Source organism: Nomascus leucogenys, chromosome 8, assembly GCF_006542625.1.
Source record: "Nomascus leucogenys isolate Asia chromosome 8, Asia_NLE_v1, whole genome shotgun sequence".
Lineage (NCBI taxonomy): Eukaryota > Metazoa > Chordata > Mammalia > Primates > Hylobatidae > Nomascus > Nomascus leucogenys.
Genome location: NC_044388.1, coordinates 97,959,650 through 97,979,811, shown reverse-complemented (window position 1 = coordinate 97,979,811; position 20,162 = coordinate 97,959,650). Strand labels below are relative to the sequence as shown.

General features: G+C 44.4%; 1 protein-coding gene across 3 annotated transcripts in view; it reads left to right on the top strand.

Annotated features, from left to right (window-relative positions):
• The window catches only part of TTLL11 (tubulin tyrosine ligase like 11), a 288,007-nt gene that overhangs the window by 243,069 nt on the left and 24,776 nt on the right, over positions 1-20,162 (top strand). For 2 of the 3 annotated variants that reach the window (XM_030817756.1, XM_030817757.1), the window contains one exon: positions 205-311. The exons of the other annotated variant lie outside the window; for it this stretch is intronic. In XM_030817756.1, the coding sequence (XP_030673616.1) occupies positions 205-311 (107 nt within the window). The remainder of the gene's footprint in view (positions 1-204; positions 312-20,162) is intronic. 3 annotated transcript variants of the gene reach the window in all.

Below are 20,162 nucleotides of genomic sequence, written 5' to 3'. Positions count from 1 at the left end.
ACTAGTCCCACTCCCAAGGGCTCCACCCTCACGGCCTAATCACCCGTCAGAGGCCCCACTTCCTAACACCATCACATTGGAGGGATAGGATTTCAACCTATGGATTTGGGGAGGACAAACATTCAGTCCCTAAGAGGAGTGGAGGAGAGATAGACAGGACAGGTTTCAGGCTGGCAGTGACATATCACTTCCCATTGTTGGCAGGAGCTGCAAACTCAGCAGCAGCAGCCTGTCCATGGCTGCCGTGGACATCCTCTACATTGACATCACACGGAGGTGGAACTCCATGACCCTGGACCAGCGGGACTCAGGTACCTGACAAATGCCTCTGCCATGGCCTGTGGGGGTCCTGACAGGCGTGGATGGTATATTTTCTGTTCCTTCTTGTCAAGGGTTCAGATGGGGGAAGAAGATGATGCCATCAGATCTAGACATCATCCCAGGGATTGAGCTGAATTTAAATGAGGGAGCACTGTCTGCTACCAAATTCTTATGCCACCGTTAGCATTCCTTGCCTTTGCTTAAGGCTCAGATTCCATCCATACTGGGAACACTCAGTTATTCATTCATTTGTTCACCCCTCACACACATTTCCTGAGCATATGCTGGGCCCAGCCTTGGGTGGGCTGGAGGGTATAGTGCTTGGTTCTTGTCCTGAAAGAATTCACTGTAGCATTGGGAGGCAGATGAGAAAATGCCGCTAGGTAGTAGGATGCCTGGCTGGAAGGGAGAGAAGCTCAGAGAAGCTATCCAGGAGCCCAGCGGAGGAGCTCCTCATCCAGGCAGGGCCAAGGATGACTTCAGGAGAAAGGGTGTGTGGGATCAGCTGGTGAACAGGACTGGGACAGACACTCTGGCAGGGCTATTGCCTGGCCTTGGCATGGACACAGGAGAGGCTGTTGAGCTTAGACCATACCAAGCAGCCCAGATGGGCTGGAGCAAAAAGGGATGTGAGAAGCAGTGGAGATGGGGTTATGGGAGCTGTCAACGCCTTGAATGCCACACAAGAAAATTTGATCTTGATCCTCTAGGTTCTGTGGTGAAGGGTTCTGTGAGAAGAACCCACCTTTAGGTGGATGAGTTTCCTATCTTTTTTTCTCACAGAGGGTGTTTCTCTCTCTCTCTCTTTTGTTTTTTGTTTGTTTGTTTGTTTGCTTGTTTGTTTTTGAGACGTAGTCTCACTCTATTGCCCAGGCTGGAGTGGTTGCAGTGGCAAGATCTCAGCTCACTGCAACCTCCGCCTCCCAGGTTCAAGCAGTTATCCTGCCTCGGCCTCCCAAGTATCTGGGATTACAGGTGCAAGCCACCATGCCCAGCTAATTTTGTATTTTTTTTTTTCAGTAGAGATGGAGTTTCACCATGTTGGCCAGGCTAGTCTTGAACTCCTGAGCTCAAGTGATACACCTGCCTTGGCCTCCCAAAGTGCTGAGATTACAGGCATGAGCCCTGTGCCCAGCCCAGAGGGTGTTTTTCTAAAAAAAATTATAATAACCATAACTGATATTTGTACAGCTCATCACAAAACTTCCAGGTCCTTTCATGCATATTTCCTCATTAAATGTCCCGGTGAACCAGTGCAGTAGGCATTATGAGTCTCATTTCACAGACAAGTAAACTGCAGCTCAGGTGAGGTGACACAGATCACACAGGAACTGTGAGCCCGCAGCACCCTGGCACCCACGCCACCCCCTCTTCTGGCTGCCTCCCTCCAAAAGGGACACACAGAAGGGAGGCACCGGGTCATGAGGAGTGGGGCAGCTTGCTCCTGTGAGTCTGTGGAGAGGACATGAAGTCAGGTTGGGAGATCCAGATTAGAATTGATTATGCCATTTCCTGCCCATGGCAGCTTGAAGAGTCATTCCACCTCCTTATCTCCAGTTCCTCATCTGTAAAATGGTGCCAACAATCCCTGCTCTCCAGGGTGGCTCTGAGGTCTTCGGAGTTCTCGCTGATGGTGCAAGGCAGTTTATCTTATTAGTGGACACCCCTTGGGGAGAATCCTGGGCGCTGCTGCACCCCTAGCCAATCCTGCCCTACACCCATGTGGGCCAGAAACTTCCCAACTACAGAGATGCAGCCGGTCCTTCCTGCAGGGCACTGACGCTCAGACATCATTTGCTGTTTGGCTTTGTGTTTAGAAATGATGCTCCTGGCTGCCAGTTCTTGGACAATTCTTATATGCCAAGCACTCTGCAGGCACTTTACATGTGCAGCACCGGCTAGAATTCTCCTAGAGGTAGATATGATTATCTCCATTGTGCGGAGGAGGAAACTGAGGCCTAGAGAGGCATGGCTGGTGGATAAGGTTTAAACACCAATCCACCCGAGCCCCTTCCAGGTTGCCTTCTCCTACTTACTGGTCCTAGAGTGAGACGACCACCGAGCTCCCTGCAGTTCCCCTTTCTTTAAGTCAAAAGCAAAACCCAGGAAATAGCAGCAGTCATTGAATCAACAAGGTGAGTGCCCCTATCACATCTCTGCAGTTGGCAGCTCCCTTACAGCCCTCCCTGGCAACCAGGAGAGGCGTGAGATGGAGCGTCTTTGGGAGAAGTAGGCAGATTAATTATCATTTCGAGGACTGAGAGTGCTCATGTGACAATCGAGCAGCGGCACTTTCTGCTGACACCTTCAGAAAGCAAAGAAGTGTTTGCTCTGTGAGCTGAATGTGCGGAGTCATCCAGGATCCCACGGAGGGGGCCAGATGAGGGGGTGGGAGTGGCAGTGGAATTATTAAATATTGAAATTGATCAGGAGTAGCAGCAGGAAGCTATTTATCATGTTTTATTGCTGCAAACTAGCATTACCATCTGGCCCATTGTTAATTCTGAGTAGTTTTTCATGTTTTGTTTGCCTCTTAAATTGCTCCCAGTAAGCGGAATCCACAGGGGCTGTCCGCAATTCAAGCTCGGGTGAGGTTTTCTGGGGTCTGCCAGGGTCTCTGTATTCTGCTGACCAAGCTATAGAAATGAGAAAAATACTTATTTTTAGCACATACGGATAAGCAAATTCAGGGCTGGGATCTCCCAGGCCCTTCGCCAGACCTCAGCTCCCGACTAGGTGGAATAGTCATCACCAGGTGGAATAGTAGTAACAGCAGTTTTGCGATTACTTCATTTGTGCATATATCGCTGCAAATTCTCAGGCCAGGCCTTCGAGGTGGGCAACAGCACCCTCTTTTACAGATGAGCACCCTAAGGTTCCAAGAGCAAAAGTGACTTGTCTAAACTCCCACAGCCAGGAAGCAGCAAAGGAAGGCAAGATTTGAACTCAGGCCTCCTACCTCCTCGCCCAGGGTGCTCTATCCCCATCCAGGGCTACACCAAGCAGTGCTTGTTCACTTAAGTGATACAGAGGGGGCAGGGCTCATGAGGCAGGAGTCAGAGGGGATGGCAGCAGCAGGAGGATAAAAGTCAACTCACAGGGCCTGCTGGGAGAACAGAACCGGAGCAGAGAGGGTGCCTGTCCAACCTCCTATCTCCCTTTCCTCCATCCTCTGAGTTTTCATCACTCCTGGAAGGAAATAGTAGGGCCTGGGGGTCTAGGAAGTGGGCCTGGGCGTGAAAGCCACACATGGGAAGCCTTCTGTGCCTGTGGTCTCAGGAGCCACTGCTGGTGCCAGCCAGGGCCCAGTTCTTGCCTCCTTCTCAAGGCTGGTCCAAGCCCCTGATTCTCAAGGAGAGGGGCATCTGGTGACAGCCACCTTCTTAGGACTATTCAGGAAGCTACTGAGTAGCAAAAGGAGAAGTCTGTGGTTGAGTCATTCTTCCTTTTGCCAAGTGTCAGCAGAAAGACCAGAGGGTCTTCTTTTCTTCCCTCCATGGTGTGGAGCCAAGAGGTTTGAGGCCCTCAGATCCAGTTAGGTACTGGCTAGAGGTGTGGGTGCCGTGCTGAGGGAGACGGCTTTCCCCATCCCACAGCTGCTGGGGGCTGAAAAGAAAGAAGCCTGTGAAGGGTGATAGAGCCTGGGTTCTCACACTCAAAGAACACGTACTCATTCATTCATTCATCCACTCAACTAACAGCTAGTGAACGTGTTACCAGGTATTGTGCCCTGCAGGGATATAAAGATAAATTAGGTACAGATCCTGTCCTCTTAAGGAGAAAAAAGGGACCATTTACTGAACATTTATATGGGACAGAAATAAAAAATGCTTGCTATGAATTACCTCATTTACTTCTCACACCATCCTGTGAGATAAGCATTGTTATTCCCATTCAACAGATGAAAAACCTGAGCCTCAAAGAGGTGAAATTACACAGACACATCAAGTATTACAGTGGGGGCCAGTAGCAGTGGCTCATGCCTGTAATCCCAGCACTTTGGGAGGCTGAGATGGGAGGATTACTTGAGGCTAGGAGTTCAGGACCAACCTGGGCAACATAGCAAGACCGCATCTCTATAAAAAACTTAAAAATTCACCAGGCATGATGGCACTTGCCTATAGTCCCAGCTACTTGGGAAGCTGAGGCAGGAGGATTGCCTGCACCCAAGAGTTCAAGGCTGCAGTGAGCTACAATTGTGCCACTGCACTCCAGCCTGGGTGACAGAGAGAGATCCTGCCTCTAAAAAATATATTACAGTGGGGACCCTAGTATTTGAATAAAAACCAGTCTAACTTCAGTGTCTGCTGCCCTTTCCGTTATACCCAGTGCTCTCAGTCACAAATGAATATGACATACATTTGACGATTGCAATAGTATACGACCAGAGCCATCATGGGGGGAAGCAACGGAGGAGGGTTGCTGTGAGGGTTAAGATAGAATGCATACAAGGCACGTAGCATGCTGTGACCCAGAAAAGCTACCCACTGTGCATTCTGTATCCTCGAGGGCCTAGCACATGGCCTAGAACATGCAAAGCATCTCGCCCAGTGCCCAGTTAATGTTTGATGAGCGGACGAATGCAAAAATAAAAGATGCCCTCCATCCTCAAAGCAGGGAGTCCTGAGTGTGAGAACCGTGGCTCAGAGTAGAGGTGGTCTCTTTGACAGGGTCTCCCTCCCCTCCTCTGAATGCCCAGTTGGACTGGATCGTCACCCATACCCAGTGCCTGCTGCGTCAAAGTGCTAAAGCATCTTCCCCTCTCCGAAAGCCAGCCAGACCTTCCTTCTGCCGTTATAAGACTTTGGTGCCCACTGAAGGGGTTAACCAGATCCCTGATGCTTGAGACCCTTGTGAACAAAAAAAACCTGCAAAAGGAGACCTTGCTATTGAAATGGAGAAGAAAAAATGGTGCTTAAAATAATTAGGAAAAAATAAAAACTAGTGAGAAAAAGCATGCACATGAGGAAATCTAAAACTCAAATAATTCGTTTAAATAAGTTTGCTTTTGATTGTTTGTTTTGTGTTTTATTAGACCTCAGGTGCATAGAATTAGATTAACCATCACCCATCACCCTTGGTTCATGAGACACTTCCATCATGATCCACGCGTGGCCTACTTTTATTTAGTTAGCTTTTTAAATTAGCTATTTTTAATAATGGAATAAGCATTCGCAAACTCACGACTCAAAACAAAAGCTAGGACTTGACAGTGACCTGCATCTAATATGTGGCTCTCCCCACCTAAGGAACCCTCCCCATCTGCACCCTGGGTTCATCATTCCCCAAATAGGCTCGCCTTCACCTCTGTCAGAATGTCAATGGCTCTTCAAGAGCTTGATGGAATTTAGTAACATGTAGCTTATGCTCTCCAGCATGCCAATGTAATTGTCATTAAAAAAAAGATAAGAATTTTAATTTTCACTTCTAGAATTTCCAGCAGGACACAGAACACTAAACGAGGATGTTATCAGCAAAACTGGGATGTCGTAGCCCTCAAGTAGCTCTCTCATTGCCCAGAATCAAATAAAGAAACAAATTTGTCAGTGAAGATGCATTTATTTCATGTAAATTGCACAGGAGCTCCTTCTTATCATGGAGACTTTGCCCTCACCTCTTTCCAGAGTGGAATTTCACATCTCCGCGGTAAGAGATGAGGACAGCATCAAGAGTAGGCAATTAAAGGCAAAATCATGGTGTCAGCTGTGAGAGACAAACATTTACTCGCAAAGGTAACATTTGAGCTGGGCAGCCAAGAATCCTGTCCCAGTCCTAACAAAAGACCAACATCTGGGGGCTTCTGGACTTTGTTTACTTCAAAGCCAGATGTTTTTGCTATTTTAAGATATAAGCTAAAGGTCCCTTTCAGTAACTGAAGGGAACATGAGAGCAAAGGAATTAAAAACTGACTGTGGAGTCTTCCCCACGTCCCCTTCCCATGAGAGCTCAAACACCACACACCCCTTGCTTGGAGAGGGAACTCTAAGAATGGCATTGTTTATTATCTGACATGCTGAGTGCTCTTTGACCAAAATAAGAAACATTTCTTCCACTGCTTGATGAGCTGCATGTCTGCCTCCTGAGCTACATGTCCGCCTCCGGGGGCTGCCTTGGGTTGACTTGCTATATACCCAAAGCCACGGCTCCAGAATCAGACAAACTGGGCTTTCAATCTGTGCTTGGTCACTTGCTAGCTAACCTCAGGTAAGTTAGGTAACTTCCTCCAAGCCTCAAGTTCATGTGTAAAGTGGAGATAATAATGGTGCCTGCCTCCTGGAAACATTGGGATGGATGAAATGAAACAAAACACAGAAAGCGGTCAGGGCCGTGTCTGCCCATGGAAAATGCTCAGGAAGCGGGTCTGCCCCTAGTGTGATCTCATTGCTCATACTGCGCTACTTTCTTGGGAAGTGCTTCCGGGGCACCTACCCCTGCCAGCTGCTCTGCAGGTGCTGGGGACAGAGATGGGAAGAAGGGCCTGCCTCACAGCCAGATGAGGGGTTTGGGATGTGGCCACAACAGACTCTCCCTTGGTGGCTGACAGAGTGCCAGGCCCTCCTCATCCCACCCTGGCGACAGTGGGGTCAGTGAGGCTGGGGAAGGCAGAGGAAATGCCATGCTGGCAGCCTCGGCCACGGCTGTGGGAAGCGGGAGCCCTGCCTGCTCCCATCACTTACAGGCCTGTGCCGGCCCCCAGCTGCCTGCAGTCACTGGTCTCACAATTCCAGCCCCAGGGGAGAGAGAACATTGGCGCATTTCAGGGCCTTGAGAGCTGGACCCCTGTCCACTCTGCGTCCCCACTCATCACTAGCCTCACACTCACTCCAGCCAGAATGGCCGGCCCCCTCAGGCCCCCACCTCTGCAGGAACCCCGTCTCCTTGCTCACCACCGCCCAGGCCCCCTCCCTCACAGAGCCTCCCCCGGTGCTCAGGCTGGGCCCAGTACCATCTCATCTGCTCCGCAGCACCCAGCGCTGCCCTTGACCACAGCGCACATCAAGTACTGTGAAAGGGCCTGGACATCTGCCCCCGACACGAAGCCAACATCCAGGAAACAGAGCTGTCCCGCCTGCATGAGGCCAAGCACTGAGCCTGGCATCTAGCAGGTGCCCTGCTACACATGTCCCATGGACCAGGGCTCAACCGCAGCAACCCACCAATCCCATGGGTGTCTGAGCTTCATGACCATCTCTCAGCAAAATCCCTCAGTCACCGACTGCAAGTCATCTGACGCCTCTGCTCACATCGGCTGGAGTAAGCCCCAGCTGAAATGTATTTGGTGAACGATGCACTGAAATATTGAAGAGTATTTTCATTTGGAATGTTGAGCGCAGTCTCCTTTATACATAAACATGGCTTGCCCCCTCCCCCTGAAATACAGGAGGCTGCGGATAAGTAGGCCAGTTTCACGCAGCGCCTCATGCGAGGTGTCTGGCACGAACGATGTTCTTCAGCCTTGAAATTATCTCGCAGTCAGATGGGCCTCTCTGGATGTGTGCCCTACACACTTACAAAATAGTTGGCGTCAGAATTATTTTTAATAAAAGCAAGTGAGCCAGCAGAGATGCCGGCTCCACCTCCCCCTCGCTCACCCAGACCCTGATCTCCAAGGCCTGCTATAGCCAATTCTGCACCCATAGTGCCGCCAGACGAGGTGCGGTCACACCTGCTGCCCCTTTGTCGGGCGAGCGCCTGTCCTTCCTCATCCTCAGTCACCTTGAGGGTGGACAGAATAGGATCTCTGCCCATCATCTGGCCCCACCCCCCAAAAACAGACAGAGGGGAAAGCTGAATTCTTTTCTGTGTAGGCTTCCCCTCTCCCTACACTTGTTGCTCACCATCCCCAGATCTTGCAGGAAGAGCAGCCGCAGGATCCAGTGTTGTGCAGAAAGCCATCAGCTGAGTTAGACAGGTTGGTTTTCAATACTCTGCTACCTGCCATCGGGAAGCCCTGAGAGGGGGGCACTGCACCTCTGGGAGCCTCAGTGTCCTTTGAAATGGGGCAATGACATCTACCTTAGGGCACTGTCAGGATTTAGTGATAAAGTATGCACCTGGCCCAAACAGTAGCTTTTTCTGTGTCTAACCACCACCATCCTTCCTGGTGGGTGTGTGTGTTACAGATTACAAACCATTTCCAAAGTCACTTGTCCACACAATGCACACACTCCCAGTGAGCTCTACCACGACCCTATATACAGAGGAGGAAACCAAGGCTCAGAGGGCTGGAAACAGCTCCACAGGCAGGCAGGGGCAGAACAGGAGCCGGCCCCGAGTCTCAGTCCTGGTCTGCCTTGCGCAGTGACAACGGTCACAGGCACATGAAGATGTGAGCCCCGTCCCGGTCCTCAAATGCTCCCAGGCCTGAGAATTGGGCAGAGTTGTGTTTAGTAGGACGGTCTGGCCCCTGGTCTTGGCTAAGCCTGGTGTTAACGACAACAGCGTGTCCAGGGAGCACTTGGGCTGTGAGGGCTTCCCTCCACCACTCCTCTCATCCATCCGTTCCTCCCATGGCCTGGAGCAGGCAGTAAAATGTTTGCACACACTTTATTGTTGCAAAACACAGCACTCAGTGCTCCCACTGCCCTGAGGGGAGTAATTTCTCTTATCCTTGATTTAGAGCTGTGGAAATAAGGATGGGACGGGTTAGGAGCCACCTCCAATAGTCCCTGCAGTGCTCAGGCCAAGACCCAGGTCTCCTGACTGTATGTTCTCCAGCAGGCTCTCTCCTAATGCGACTGCCAGTGATTGACGCCAACACCAGGTACATTTATCAAGCACCTAACACAGGCCAGGTGCTTTAAAAGCCTTTTTAAAAAAATTAATAGGCTTAATATTTTTAGAACATATAGTTACAGAAAAAGCTGAGCAGATAGTGCAGAATTCCCATGTACTCTCCCATTCCCATGTACTCTCCCATTCCCATGCACACAGTTTCCTTATAACACCATCTTGCATGATTGTGCTGTTACAATTAATGCAAAAACCTTGGTATATTATGATCGACTCAAGTCTATAGTTTGCATTAAGGTTCACTCTTTGTGTTGTACAGTTCTGTGGGATTTGACATTTGACAAATGTGGCCACCATTACGGTGTCATACAGAATAGTTTCACTGCCCTAAAAATTCCCTGTGCCTGTTCAGCCCTCCCCCACCATGAGCCCCTGATCTTTTTACTCTATAGTTTAGCCTTTTTCGGAAAGTCATATTGTTGGAGTCATATAACATCTAGCCTTTTCAGACAGGCTCTTTTCACTTAACAATATGCATTTAAGGTTTCTTCATGTCTTTTATGGCTTGCCAGCTCATTTCTTTTTATCTCTGAATAATAGTCCATTGAACGTATATGCCACAGTTTGTTCATCTATTCACTTACTGAGATACACCTTGGTTGCTTCCAGTTTTTGGCAATCATAATTAAAGCTACTATAAACATTCATGCGTGGGTTTTGTGTGGACATAAGTTTGTAACACGATTGGGCAAATACCCAAGGATGTGATGGTTGGATTGTATGGTGCAATGGTTAATTTCAGGTGTCTACTTGACTGGAGTAAGGGATACCTAGAGAACTGGTAAAGCATTAGTTCTGGGTGTGTCTGTGAGAGTGTTTCCATAGGCGATTGGTGTGTGAGTTGGTGAACTGGATGGGGAAGATTCACTCTCAATGTGAGTGGGCACCATCCAATCAGCTGGGGGCCCAAATAGAACAACAACAACAAAAAGGCCAAGAAGACTCTCTTTCTCTTTCTCTCTCTCTCTTGCCCCCCACCTCCCCACTGCTCCCTCCTGGAGCTGGGACACGCTTCTTCTCCTGTCTTTGGATGTCAGAACTCCAGGTTCTCTGGCCTTTGGAATCCAGGACTTACACCAGGTCCTCCCCTCACCCCCACTCCCCCAGCTCCAACTACTTAGGCCTTAGGCCTGGGACTGAGAGTTACACCATTGGCATCTCTTGTTCTGGGGCCGTTAGACTTGGACTGAGCCACACCACTGACTTCCTAGGGTCTCTACTTTAAAGATGGTCTGTTGTATATGGGACTTCTCAGCCCTGAGCCAATTCCCCTAATAAATCTCCTTTCACATATCCGTATCTATTAATATCTATATCTATCTCTGTATCTATCTATATCTATATCTATTTATCTCTCTCTCTCTATATATATATATGCAGTGAGTCTTCCATATCCATGCATCCCACATGTGCAGATTTAAATCAGCCATGGATTGATAGGTTTTTTTTTAAGAAAAATAAAAAATAATATAACAATTTAAAAAATACAAATAAAAAGTACAGTGTAACAGTTACATAACATTTACATTGTGTTAGGTATTATAAGTAATCTAGAGATAATTTGAAGTATACAGCAGGATGTGCATAGGTTATATGCAAATACTACACCATTTTATATAAGGAACTTGAGCATCTGCAGAATTTGGTATCAGTGGGGTTACCTGGAACTGATCTCCTGTGGATGCTGAGGGACGCCAAACTGTCTACCAAAGTAGTAGTACCATTTTGCATTCCTACAGTAATGAATGAGAGTTCTTTTTGCCCCACATCCTTGTCAACACTTACTGTACTGTTTTTTGGATTTAGCCATTTTGATAGGTATGCAGTGCCACCTCATTGTTTTACTTTGCAATTCCCTAAAGACATTTGATGTTGAGTGTCTTTACATATGCTTATTTGCCATCTGTATAACTTCTTTGGTGATATGTCTGTTCAGCTCTTTTGCCCATGTTTTAACTGAGTATTTTATTGTTGAGTTTTAAGAATTCTTTGTATATTTTGGAGACAAGTTCTTTATCAGATATATATTTTGCAAATACTTTTCTCCCACTCTGTGGCTTATCTCATTTTCTTAACAATGTCTTTTTAGAGGAGAAGTTTTTAATTTTAATAAAGTTCAACTTAACAATTTTTTTCCTTCATGAATCTTGCTCTTGGTGTTGTGTCTAAAATTTTATAGCCAAACCCAACGTCATCTAGATTTTCTCCCATATTATCATCTAGAAATTTTATAGTTTGTATTTTACACTTAGGTCTGTGATCCATTTTGACTTCATTTTTGTGAAAGGTGTTAAGTTCTGTGTTTAGATTCTCTTATTTATTTATTTTGCTTATTGATGCACAATTGTGCCAGCACAGTTTGTTGAAAACACTAACCTCCCTACATTGAATTGCATTTACTCCTTTGTCAAAGATCAGTTGACTATATTCATAGGGGCCTACCAGGACTCTCTCTTCTGTTCCGTTGGTCTAGTTACCTATTCTTTTGCTAATACCGTACTGTTTTGATTACTAGAGCTTTATAGTAAATTTTGGAGTTGGGTAGTGTCAGTCCTCTGACTTTGTTCTTTTTCTTCTTCAGTGTTATGTTTGCTATTCTGGTCTTTTGTCCTTTCATATAAATTTTGAATTAGTGTGTCAATATCCACAAAATAACTTGCTGGGATTTTCATTTGGATTGTGTCAAATCCATAGATCAAGTCAGAAAGAACAATAGTGATCTTCCTATTCATAAACATGAAGTAGCTCTTCATTTATTTAGATCTTCTTTTTATTTCTTTCATCTAAGTTTTCTAGTTTTCCTCATATAGATCTTGCACATATTCTCTTAGATTTATACCTAAATATTTTATTTTATTTTGGTGCTAATGTAAATGGTTTTAACTTCAAATATGTTTTTAATTTCAAATTCCAATTGTTCATTGCTAATATATTTTTAAAAATTGACTTTCCTATAATAACCTTGTATCCTTCAAACATACTATAGTCATTTGTTACTTCAGGAGGTTTCCTTGTCAATTCATTGGGATTTTCTACATTGACAATCCATTGAACATAGACAATTTTATTTCTTCCTTCCAAATCTCTATACCTTTCATTTCCTTTTCTTGTCTTACTGCATTAGCTATGACTTCTAGTCCAATGTTGGACAGGAATGGTGAGGGGGGACTTTTTCTTCCTGATGTTAAGAGGCAAGCATCTAATTTCTTTAGAAAATTAAACTATTAGATTTTTTTGTAGATATTGCTTTATCAAGTTGAGGAAGTAATCGCATTGGTCATGGTATATGATTCCTTTTTTCTTTTCTTTTTTTTTTTCCTTAGTGATAGGGTCTTGCTCTGTTGCCCATGCTGGAGTGCAGTGGCACAGTCTTGGCTCACTGCAGCCTTAAAGTCCTGGGCTTAAGTGATCCTTCTGCCTTAGCCTCCTGAGTGGCTAGGGCTACAGGCATGTGCCCCCACACCTGGCTAATTTATTTTTTTTTTTAATTTTTTTGTAGAGACTGGGTCTCACAGGATTGCCCAGGCTGGTCTCAAACTCCTGGACTCAAGCAATCCTCCTACTTCGGCCTCTTAAAGTGTTGGAATTATATTGGTGCCCAGCCTATGATTCAATTTGCTGATATTTTATTGAGGGTTTTTGCATCTATGCTCAAGAGGAATATTGGTATGCAGTTTTTCTTTCTGGTAATGTCATTATCTGGTTTACATATTAGGGTAATGCTGGCCTCACAGAATGAGTTAGGAAGTGTTTTCTCTGCTTCTGTATTCTGGAAGAGATTGTAGAGAATTTGTATCATTTCTTTCTTAAACGTTTGTTAGAACTCACCAAATGAACCAAGCTGGCATGGTGCTTTCTTTTTTGAAAAGTTATTGATTATTCATCTAATTTCTTTAATAGATAAAGGCCTATTCAGATTATCTGTTTATTCTCGTGTGAGTTTTCATAAATTATTTCTTTCAAGGAGTGGATCTATTTTATCTAATCAAATTTGTAGACATAGACTTATTTGTAATATTTCTTTATTTTCCTTTTAATATCCATGGGATCAGTAGTGATAGTGATGATCCCTCTTTCATTTCTGATATTAGTAATTTGTAATTACTAATTAGTAATCTAATAACCTTTTCTCTTTCTCTGTTGTTGCTTTTTTGTTTGCTTTTGTCTGTTTGTTTGTTTGTTTTTGGTTAGCTGGGCTAGAGATTTATCAATTTTATTGATCTTAAGGCTTTTCAAAGAACCAGCTTTTGGTTTTATAGATTTTCTCTATTGCTTTCTTCCTATTTTTAATTCATTAATTTGTGTTCTGATTTTTTTTTTTTTTTTTTTTTTGAGACGGAGTCTCGCAGTCTCTCAGGCTGGAGTGCAGTGGCGTGATCTCGCCTCACTGCAAGCTCCGCCTCCCCAGTTCATGCCATTCTCCTGCCTCAGCCTCCCGAGTAGCTGGGACTATAGGTGCCCGCCACCACGCCTGGCTAATTTTTTGTATTTTTAGTAGAGACTAAAAGGGGTTTCACCTTGTTATCCAGGCTGGTCTTGATCTCCTGACCTCGTGATCCACCCGCCTCGGCCTCCCAAAGTGCTGGGATTACAGGCGTGAGCCACCGTGCCCAGCATTGTGTTCTGATTTTTATTATTTCTTTCTTTCTGTTCATTTTGAATTAAATTTGCTTTTTTCCTAGTTTCCTAAAATGGAAGCTTATTGATTTTAGATCTTTCTTCTTGTCTAATCTATTGCTATAAATTGTTCTTCTAAGCACTAGTATCACTGGATCCCACAAATTTCAATAAGTTATATTTTAATCTTTGCCTAGTTTAAAATATTTTTAAATTTCTCTTGAGATTTTTTTGGACCTATATGTTGTTTAGACATGTGCTACTTATTCTCCAAATATCTGGGGACTTCTCAACCATCTTTCTGTTATTGATTTTTAGTTTAATTCTATTGTGGCCTGAGATAATTTTTTGTATGATTTCTATTCTTTTAAATTTGTTGAAAAGGTGTGTTTTATGGTCTAGGGTGTAGCCTGTCTTGGTGAATATTTCATTTGAACTGAGAAGAATGTATATTCTACTCTTGTTGGATAAAGTATTGTATACATGTCAATTAGACATAGTTGATTGATGGTGCTGCTATGTTCAACTATACCCTTACCAATTTTCTGCCTGCTGGATCTGTCAATTACTGATAGAGGGGTGTTGAAGTCTCCAACTATAATAGTAGATTTATCTATTTTTCTTTGCAATTCTATCAGTTTTGTCTCACATATTTTGACACTCTGTTGTTAGGTGCATACATGTTAAGGATTATTATGTCTCCTTGGAGAATTGTCCCTTTATCATTATTACTCACCTTTATCCGTTATAATTTTCCCTGTTCTGCAGTCTGCTTTGTCTGAAATTAATATAGCTACTGTAACTTTCTTTTAGTTAGGGTTATCATGATATATCTTCCTCCAACCCTTTGCTTTTCTATCTATCTTTTTTTTTGGTTGTTTTTACATTTAAAGTGTGTTTCTTTTTATCTTTAAGCTGTGTTTCAGTTGGGTCTCGTTTTTTAATCCTCTCAACAGTCTCTGTCCCTTAATTTATTTAAACCATTCACATTTAAAGTACTTATTGATATAGTTGGATTTATACCCGTCATGTTTGTAATGGCTTGCTATTCATTGACTTGTTCTTTGTTTCTGTTTTTACTTCTCTTTTCTGCCTTTTCTGGTTTTAATAGAGAATTTTGTAAAATTCCACTTTATCTCTTCTTTTAGCATAGCAATTATACTCTTTTTAAAAATAGTTATTATCCTAGAGTTTGCAATTAGTTTCCAGCTAATAAGTCCATTTTCAAACAACACTATACCACTTAACAGATAGTGCAGGTACCTTGTAACAGAGAACTTCCAATTTCTCTTTTCCATGCCTTATAACACTGCTGTTATTCATTTCACAAACTATAATCACCCAATACATTGTTGCTATTATTAATTTGAATAATTATCTATTAGATCAATTAAAATTAAGAAAAAGCATTTTATTGTATCTTCTATTATTTATTCATTTCACAAGATATAATCACCCAATACATTGTTGCTATTATTACTTTGAACAATTATCTATCAGATCAATTAAAATTAAGAAAAAACATTTTATTGTATCTTCTATTATTTATTCTCTAATGCTCTTCCTTTCTTTATGTAGATCTGAGTTTCTGGCCTATATCATTTTTCTTCTCTCTGAAATTTATTTTTTAATATTTCTTACAAAGCAAGTCTACTGGCAACAGATCCCTTCAGTTTTTGTTTGTCTGAGAGTGTATTTCTCCTTCATTTCTGGAGGATAATTTCACTGCATACAGAATTCTAGGTTGATGGGGTTTCTTTTTCCAATACTTTAAGTATTTCACTCCACTCCCTTCTTGCTTGCATGGTTTTAGGTGAGACGGCTGGTATAATTATTGTCCTTAAGGCATTTTATATATACCTTACCTAAGGCATATATACCTTACCTGTATAGGTAAGGTATTATTTTTCCTCTCTGGCTTCTTCCAAGATTTTCTCTTTGTCTCTGGTTTTCCACAGTTTAAATATGATTTTCCCTAGGTGTAGATTTTTGTTATTTGTCCTGCATGGTTTTCTGTGAACTTTCTGGATCTGTGGTTTTGGTGTCTGTCTGTAATTTTGGAAAATTCTCAAATATTACAGCTTCAAATCTATCTTCTGCTCCCTTCATTCTTCTCTTTCTTTCTCATAACATATATTTTGTAGTTTTTGTCATTGTCTCACTGTTCCTAGATATTCTCCCTTTTTTCAGTATTCTTTTTATTTAATTCATTGTTTCAGTTTAGGACATTCCTATTGACATATCTTCAAGCTCACTGATTCTTTCTTTGACTGTATCCAATCTGCTGATGGGCCCATCGAGAGCCTTCTTCATTTCTGTTAGAATGTTTTTTATTTCTAGCATTTCTTTTGGATTCTTAGAGTTTCCATTTCTCCTTACATTTTCAATCTGTTCTTGAATGTTGTCTATTTTTTCCACTAGAGACTTTAACATATTGATCATTATTTTGTATTCTCCATTGGATAATTCCAATATCTGTGTCATACTTGAGTTTGTTTCTCATGCTTGCTTTGTCTCTTCACACTGTGTATTTTCCTGCCTTTTAGCAGGCCTAGCAGGTCTAGCAGGTCTTGTAATGTTTTGTTGAAAGCCAGCCATGAAGTACCTGATAATAGGAACCAAGGTAATCAGGCTTTCAGTGTGAGGTTTTATATTTATCTTTCTAGGAACTGGGCTGTGTTTAATGTTTGCTGTAGTCATAGGTGTCAGAAGCTTCGGTTTCCTCCAATTGTTGTTTTTTTTTTTTTCTCTCCCTATTGCCTTCGTATTTCCTTAAAAATTCCTTAAATGTAATCTTTTTCATGGATCTCTCTCAGTTGTAATCCCCTGTTACTACACTGGAGTGAACCCTGTTGATGTGGTGATAAGGTGCTGGGTGGAGAAACGTTTTACAATCTTGAGATTAAGTCTGTTCCTAGTGGGCTTGAGTCCATGGGCTGTGACTTTCAGAAGTGCTTCTTAGCTCCTTTTTTCTCCCTCTATGTGTGAAAGCTAGAAAGGCTAGAAAAGCTAGAGTTATCTAATTGCCCTTCCCCTAGGTCAGATCAGCCTCTACTAAAGTAGTTTCTGGCTGGGTGTAATGGCTTACACCAAGTAATTCCAGCACTTTGGAAGGCTGAGGCAAGATCATATGAGTTTAGGAGTTCGAGACCAGCTTACGCAGCACAGTGAGACCCCTGTCTCTACAAAAAATTTTAAACATAGCCAGGTGTGATGTCACACGCCTGTAGTCCCAGCTACTGGGGAGGCTGAGGTAGGAGGATGGCTTGAGCCCAGGAGGTCAAGGCTGCAGTGAGTTGTGGTTGTACCACTGCACTCCAACCTGGGTGACAGAGCAAGACCCTGTCTGTAATAATAATAATAATAACAAAAAATAAGTAAATAAATAATAGTTTCCCGCATTAGCAGGCCTTTGTTATAGAGAGTGCTCTAGGCATATTCCAAAATAGTTACCACCCCTTTATGAAGCATGAGAAGATTTTCTCTAGTATTTTTCTTGAGAACCTGGTGGGGCTCCTAGAGCCCCACTCACAAAAAGGTGGGAGACCCCCTAAGACTGGCTCCCAGGCATTTTTAACTCAACCTAGTTAAAGGTTGAGCCTCGCACTGTCTCTAGCAACTCATCAATTACCAGTGAAATGTTCTTATCAGCTCCTGGCTCCAGCAGCTTCTGCTCCTGGTAAGCTGAACTCAGCTGTGATTCTCTATATTCACAGGTCTCAGTGGTTTTTAGGATGGTGGCTTGTCCTGTGACTTCAATACTCATGGATCTTAGAAAAGTCATTGATTTTTCAATTTGTTCAGCTTTTTTTCTTGTTGTGAAGATGGGAGTGACGACTTCTCATTTTTTTTAAATAAAGATGGGTGTCTCACTATGTTGCTGAGGCTGGTCTTGAACTCCTGCGCTCAAGAGATCCTCCAGCCTCGGCCCCCAAAGTGCTGGGATTACAGGTATATGTCACCATGCCCAGCCAGGAGCAATGACTTCTAAGCTCTTTATGCGTCAGAGCTGAAATTAAAAGTCCTCTGTTAGCATTTCACACATCTCCCAACAATCCTGAGATTTAAGCTCTGTACTACTCCAGGTTACAGAGAAGAAAGCTAAGGCTCAGAGAGGTTAAGTAATGTGTCCAAGGTCACCCAGCTTGTGAGTGGTAGAGCCATAATTCTTTGTCTTTAGATTCTAATGGTCTTTAAGAAACTGCAGCAATGACCAACATTCCAGAAGTGTTTACCTTTCAGAGATTCTCCGGGGAAATCTGGGCTTACTCATTTAACCCAAGAGAGCAGAGAGAATCTCACAAACCACCTGATCAGTTCTTTGTCATCAAGAAAATGCCCAGGTTACCCAAGACAGAGACTCGTCTGGCCCATAGGAGCCACCTTCAGAATTCATGGGTAACATTTCCTACATATTCATCTTACTGACATGGAATCATAGTGTTCAGAAGTAGAAGGGGGCCAGGCACACAGTAGCCTGTACTTTGGGAGGCCAAGGCAGGAGGATCACTTGAGCCCAGGAGTTTGTGACCAGCCTGGGAAACATAGTGAGACCCTGTCTCTACACACACATACACAAAGTTACAAAAACATTAGCCAGGCACGGTGGCATGCACCTGTAATCCTGGCTACTCAGGATGCTGGGGCAGGAGGATTGCTTGAGCCCAGGAACTTGAAGCTGCGGTGAGCTATGATTACATCACTGCACTCCAGTCCTCCAGCCTGGGTGACAGAGAGAGACCATGTGTCTTTTTTTTTTTTTTTTCTTAAAAAGGAGAGGGAGCCTTAAAGATCATCTCTTTCAACCCCCTTGTTTTACATGTGAGGGACTCTGAGACCCTAGCAAAGTATTGGAAGAAGCACCAACTGTCCATTGGCTTTCTACATCCCCAGCCTGCTCTTTTTCCAGATTTTTGAAGGAGTAAGTTAGACACATTCCTTTTTGAGATAGCCCACAAATATGTGATGAAATATACCCTGTCCTTTGCCCCCTGAGAGGTGGAAGAAGGCAGGCACATGCTCTCGGGGTGCTCTGCCTCTCACTGGAAGAATTGGGACACTTCCAGTGGTCAGGCATCCATGTCTTCCCTGAAGTCTAGAGAGACAAGTGGTTCTCAACTGGGGACAATTTTAACTCCCAGGGGGACATCTGGCCACGATTTGAGACATTTTTAGTTGTCATACTGGGGGAAGGGAGTTGCTATACTGGCATCTAGTGGGTCAAGCCCAGGGCTGCTGCTAGACAACCTGAAATGCACAAGACAGACCCCCGCAACAAAGAATGGTCTGGCCCAATGATAATAATCATTGGGCTTTTCCCCTTCGGCTTCCTGGGGCTGCTGTAACAGTTCTTCGTGCCCCACCACAGCCACACCATGCAGCTGCCACGTGACTCAGGGCAAAGCTATGTCCTCAGCCCGGGAGGCCCCAAGCAGCCTCTAGAGAAAGGGAGCTCACCTCGTCTGTTCCGCGAGACCTTACATGACTGAGCGCGTTCTTCTTGGTAGCAGGTGGGAGTCTCTGCCCACACTTCCCCACTGATCACATCTGCGAAGGGAGGAGGAAGCCTTACATAAGCGCAGCCTCAGAGAACCTTCTGTCATTTTGGCAACACAGGGCCTGGGGAAGCCCCTCCCTTCCAAAATCTCATGGAGAGCACGCTTCTGTTCTGAATGGGCCCTGGAAGGTTTGCCTGCTACCTGCAGGATACAGGTACATCTGAGCTCTTTAGCCTTTGAGATTAGACTTGCCAGCCTCATCTCCATCCTCCACAACCACAGCCCCCATTCCCGCAACACTCTTCGCCCACACGTCCTGTGCTGCTTGGGGCCAGCCAACGTGCTTCCATCGTGGGGCCTCTGCTCATGGTGTCTCCTTCCTGTAACATCCCTCCCTGCCTTGATTGCCTGCACAAGGCCCATGGGCAAGACGGTTGTCTGTGAAGCTTCCAGACCCTTCTCCCTGCCCTCCCTGCCAAACAGCCATGCTGTCTTCTTGCTCTGTTGATTCCAGGCACACCTCTCCAGCCGTCATAGCTCGCTGGATCAGAAGTATTTGTAGGTGTCTTATCCCCTTTCCACCTGCCCCCAGTGGAGGCCAAGTGCCTCATGCCAGTGCCTGATTCATGTTTGGGGCCCAAGGCCTAGCACAGGGAAAGCTTACTGAATAATCAAGCAAGTGAGTGAACAAATAGGTAGATGGGGTCTCACTAGGTTCCTTACTCTCAGAGTGACTACTTCCAGGACCTCATGGTTCCTTTTTGGTCACTTGGTATCTGGACACAGGCCATGTGGCCTCAACTCTGCCTCCTCATTGAAATTGTATGATCAGCTGGGCATGGTGGCTCATGCCTGTAATCCCAGCACTTTGAGAGGCTGAGGCAGGCAGATCACTTAAGGTCAGGAGTTCAAGACCAACCTGGGCAACATGGT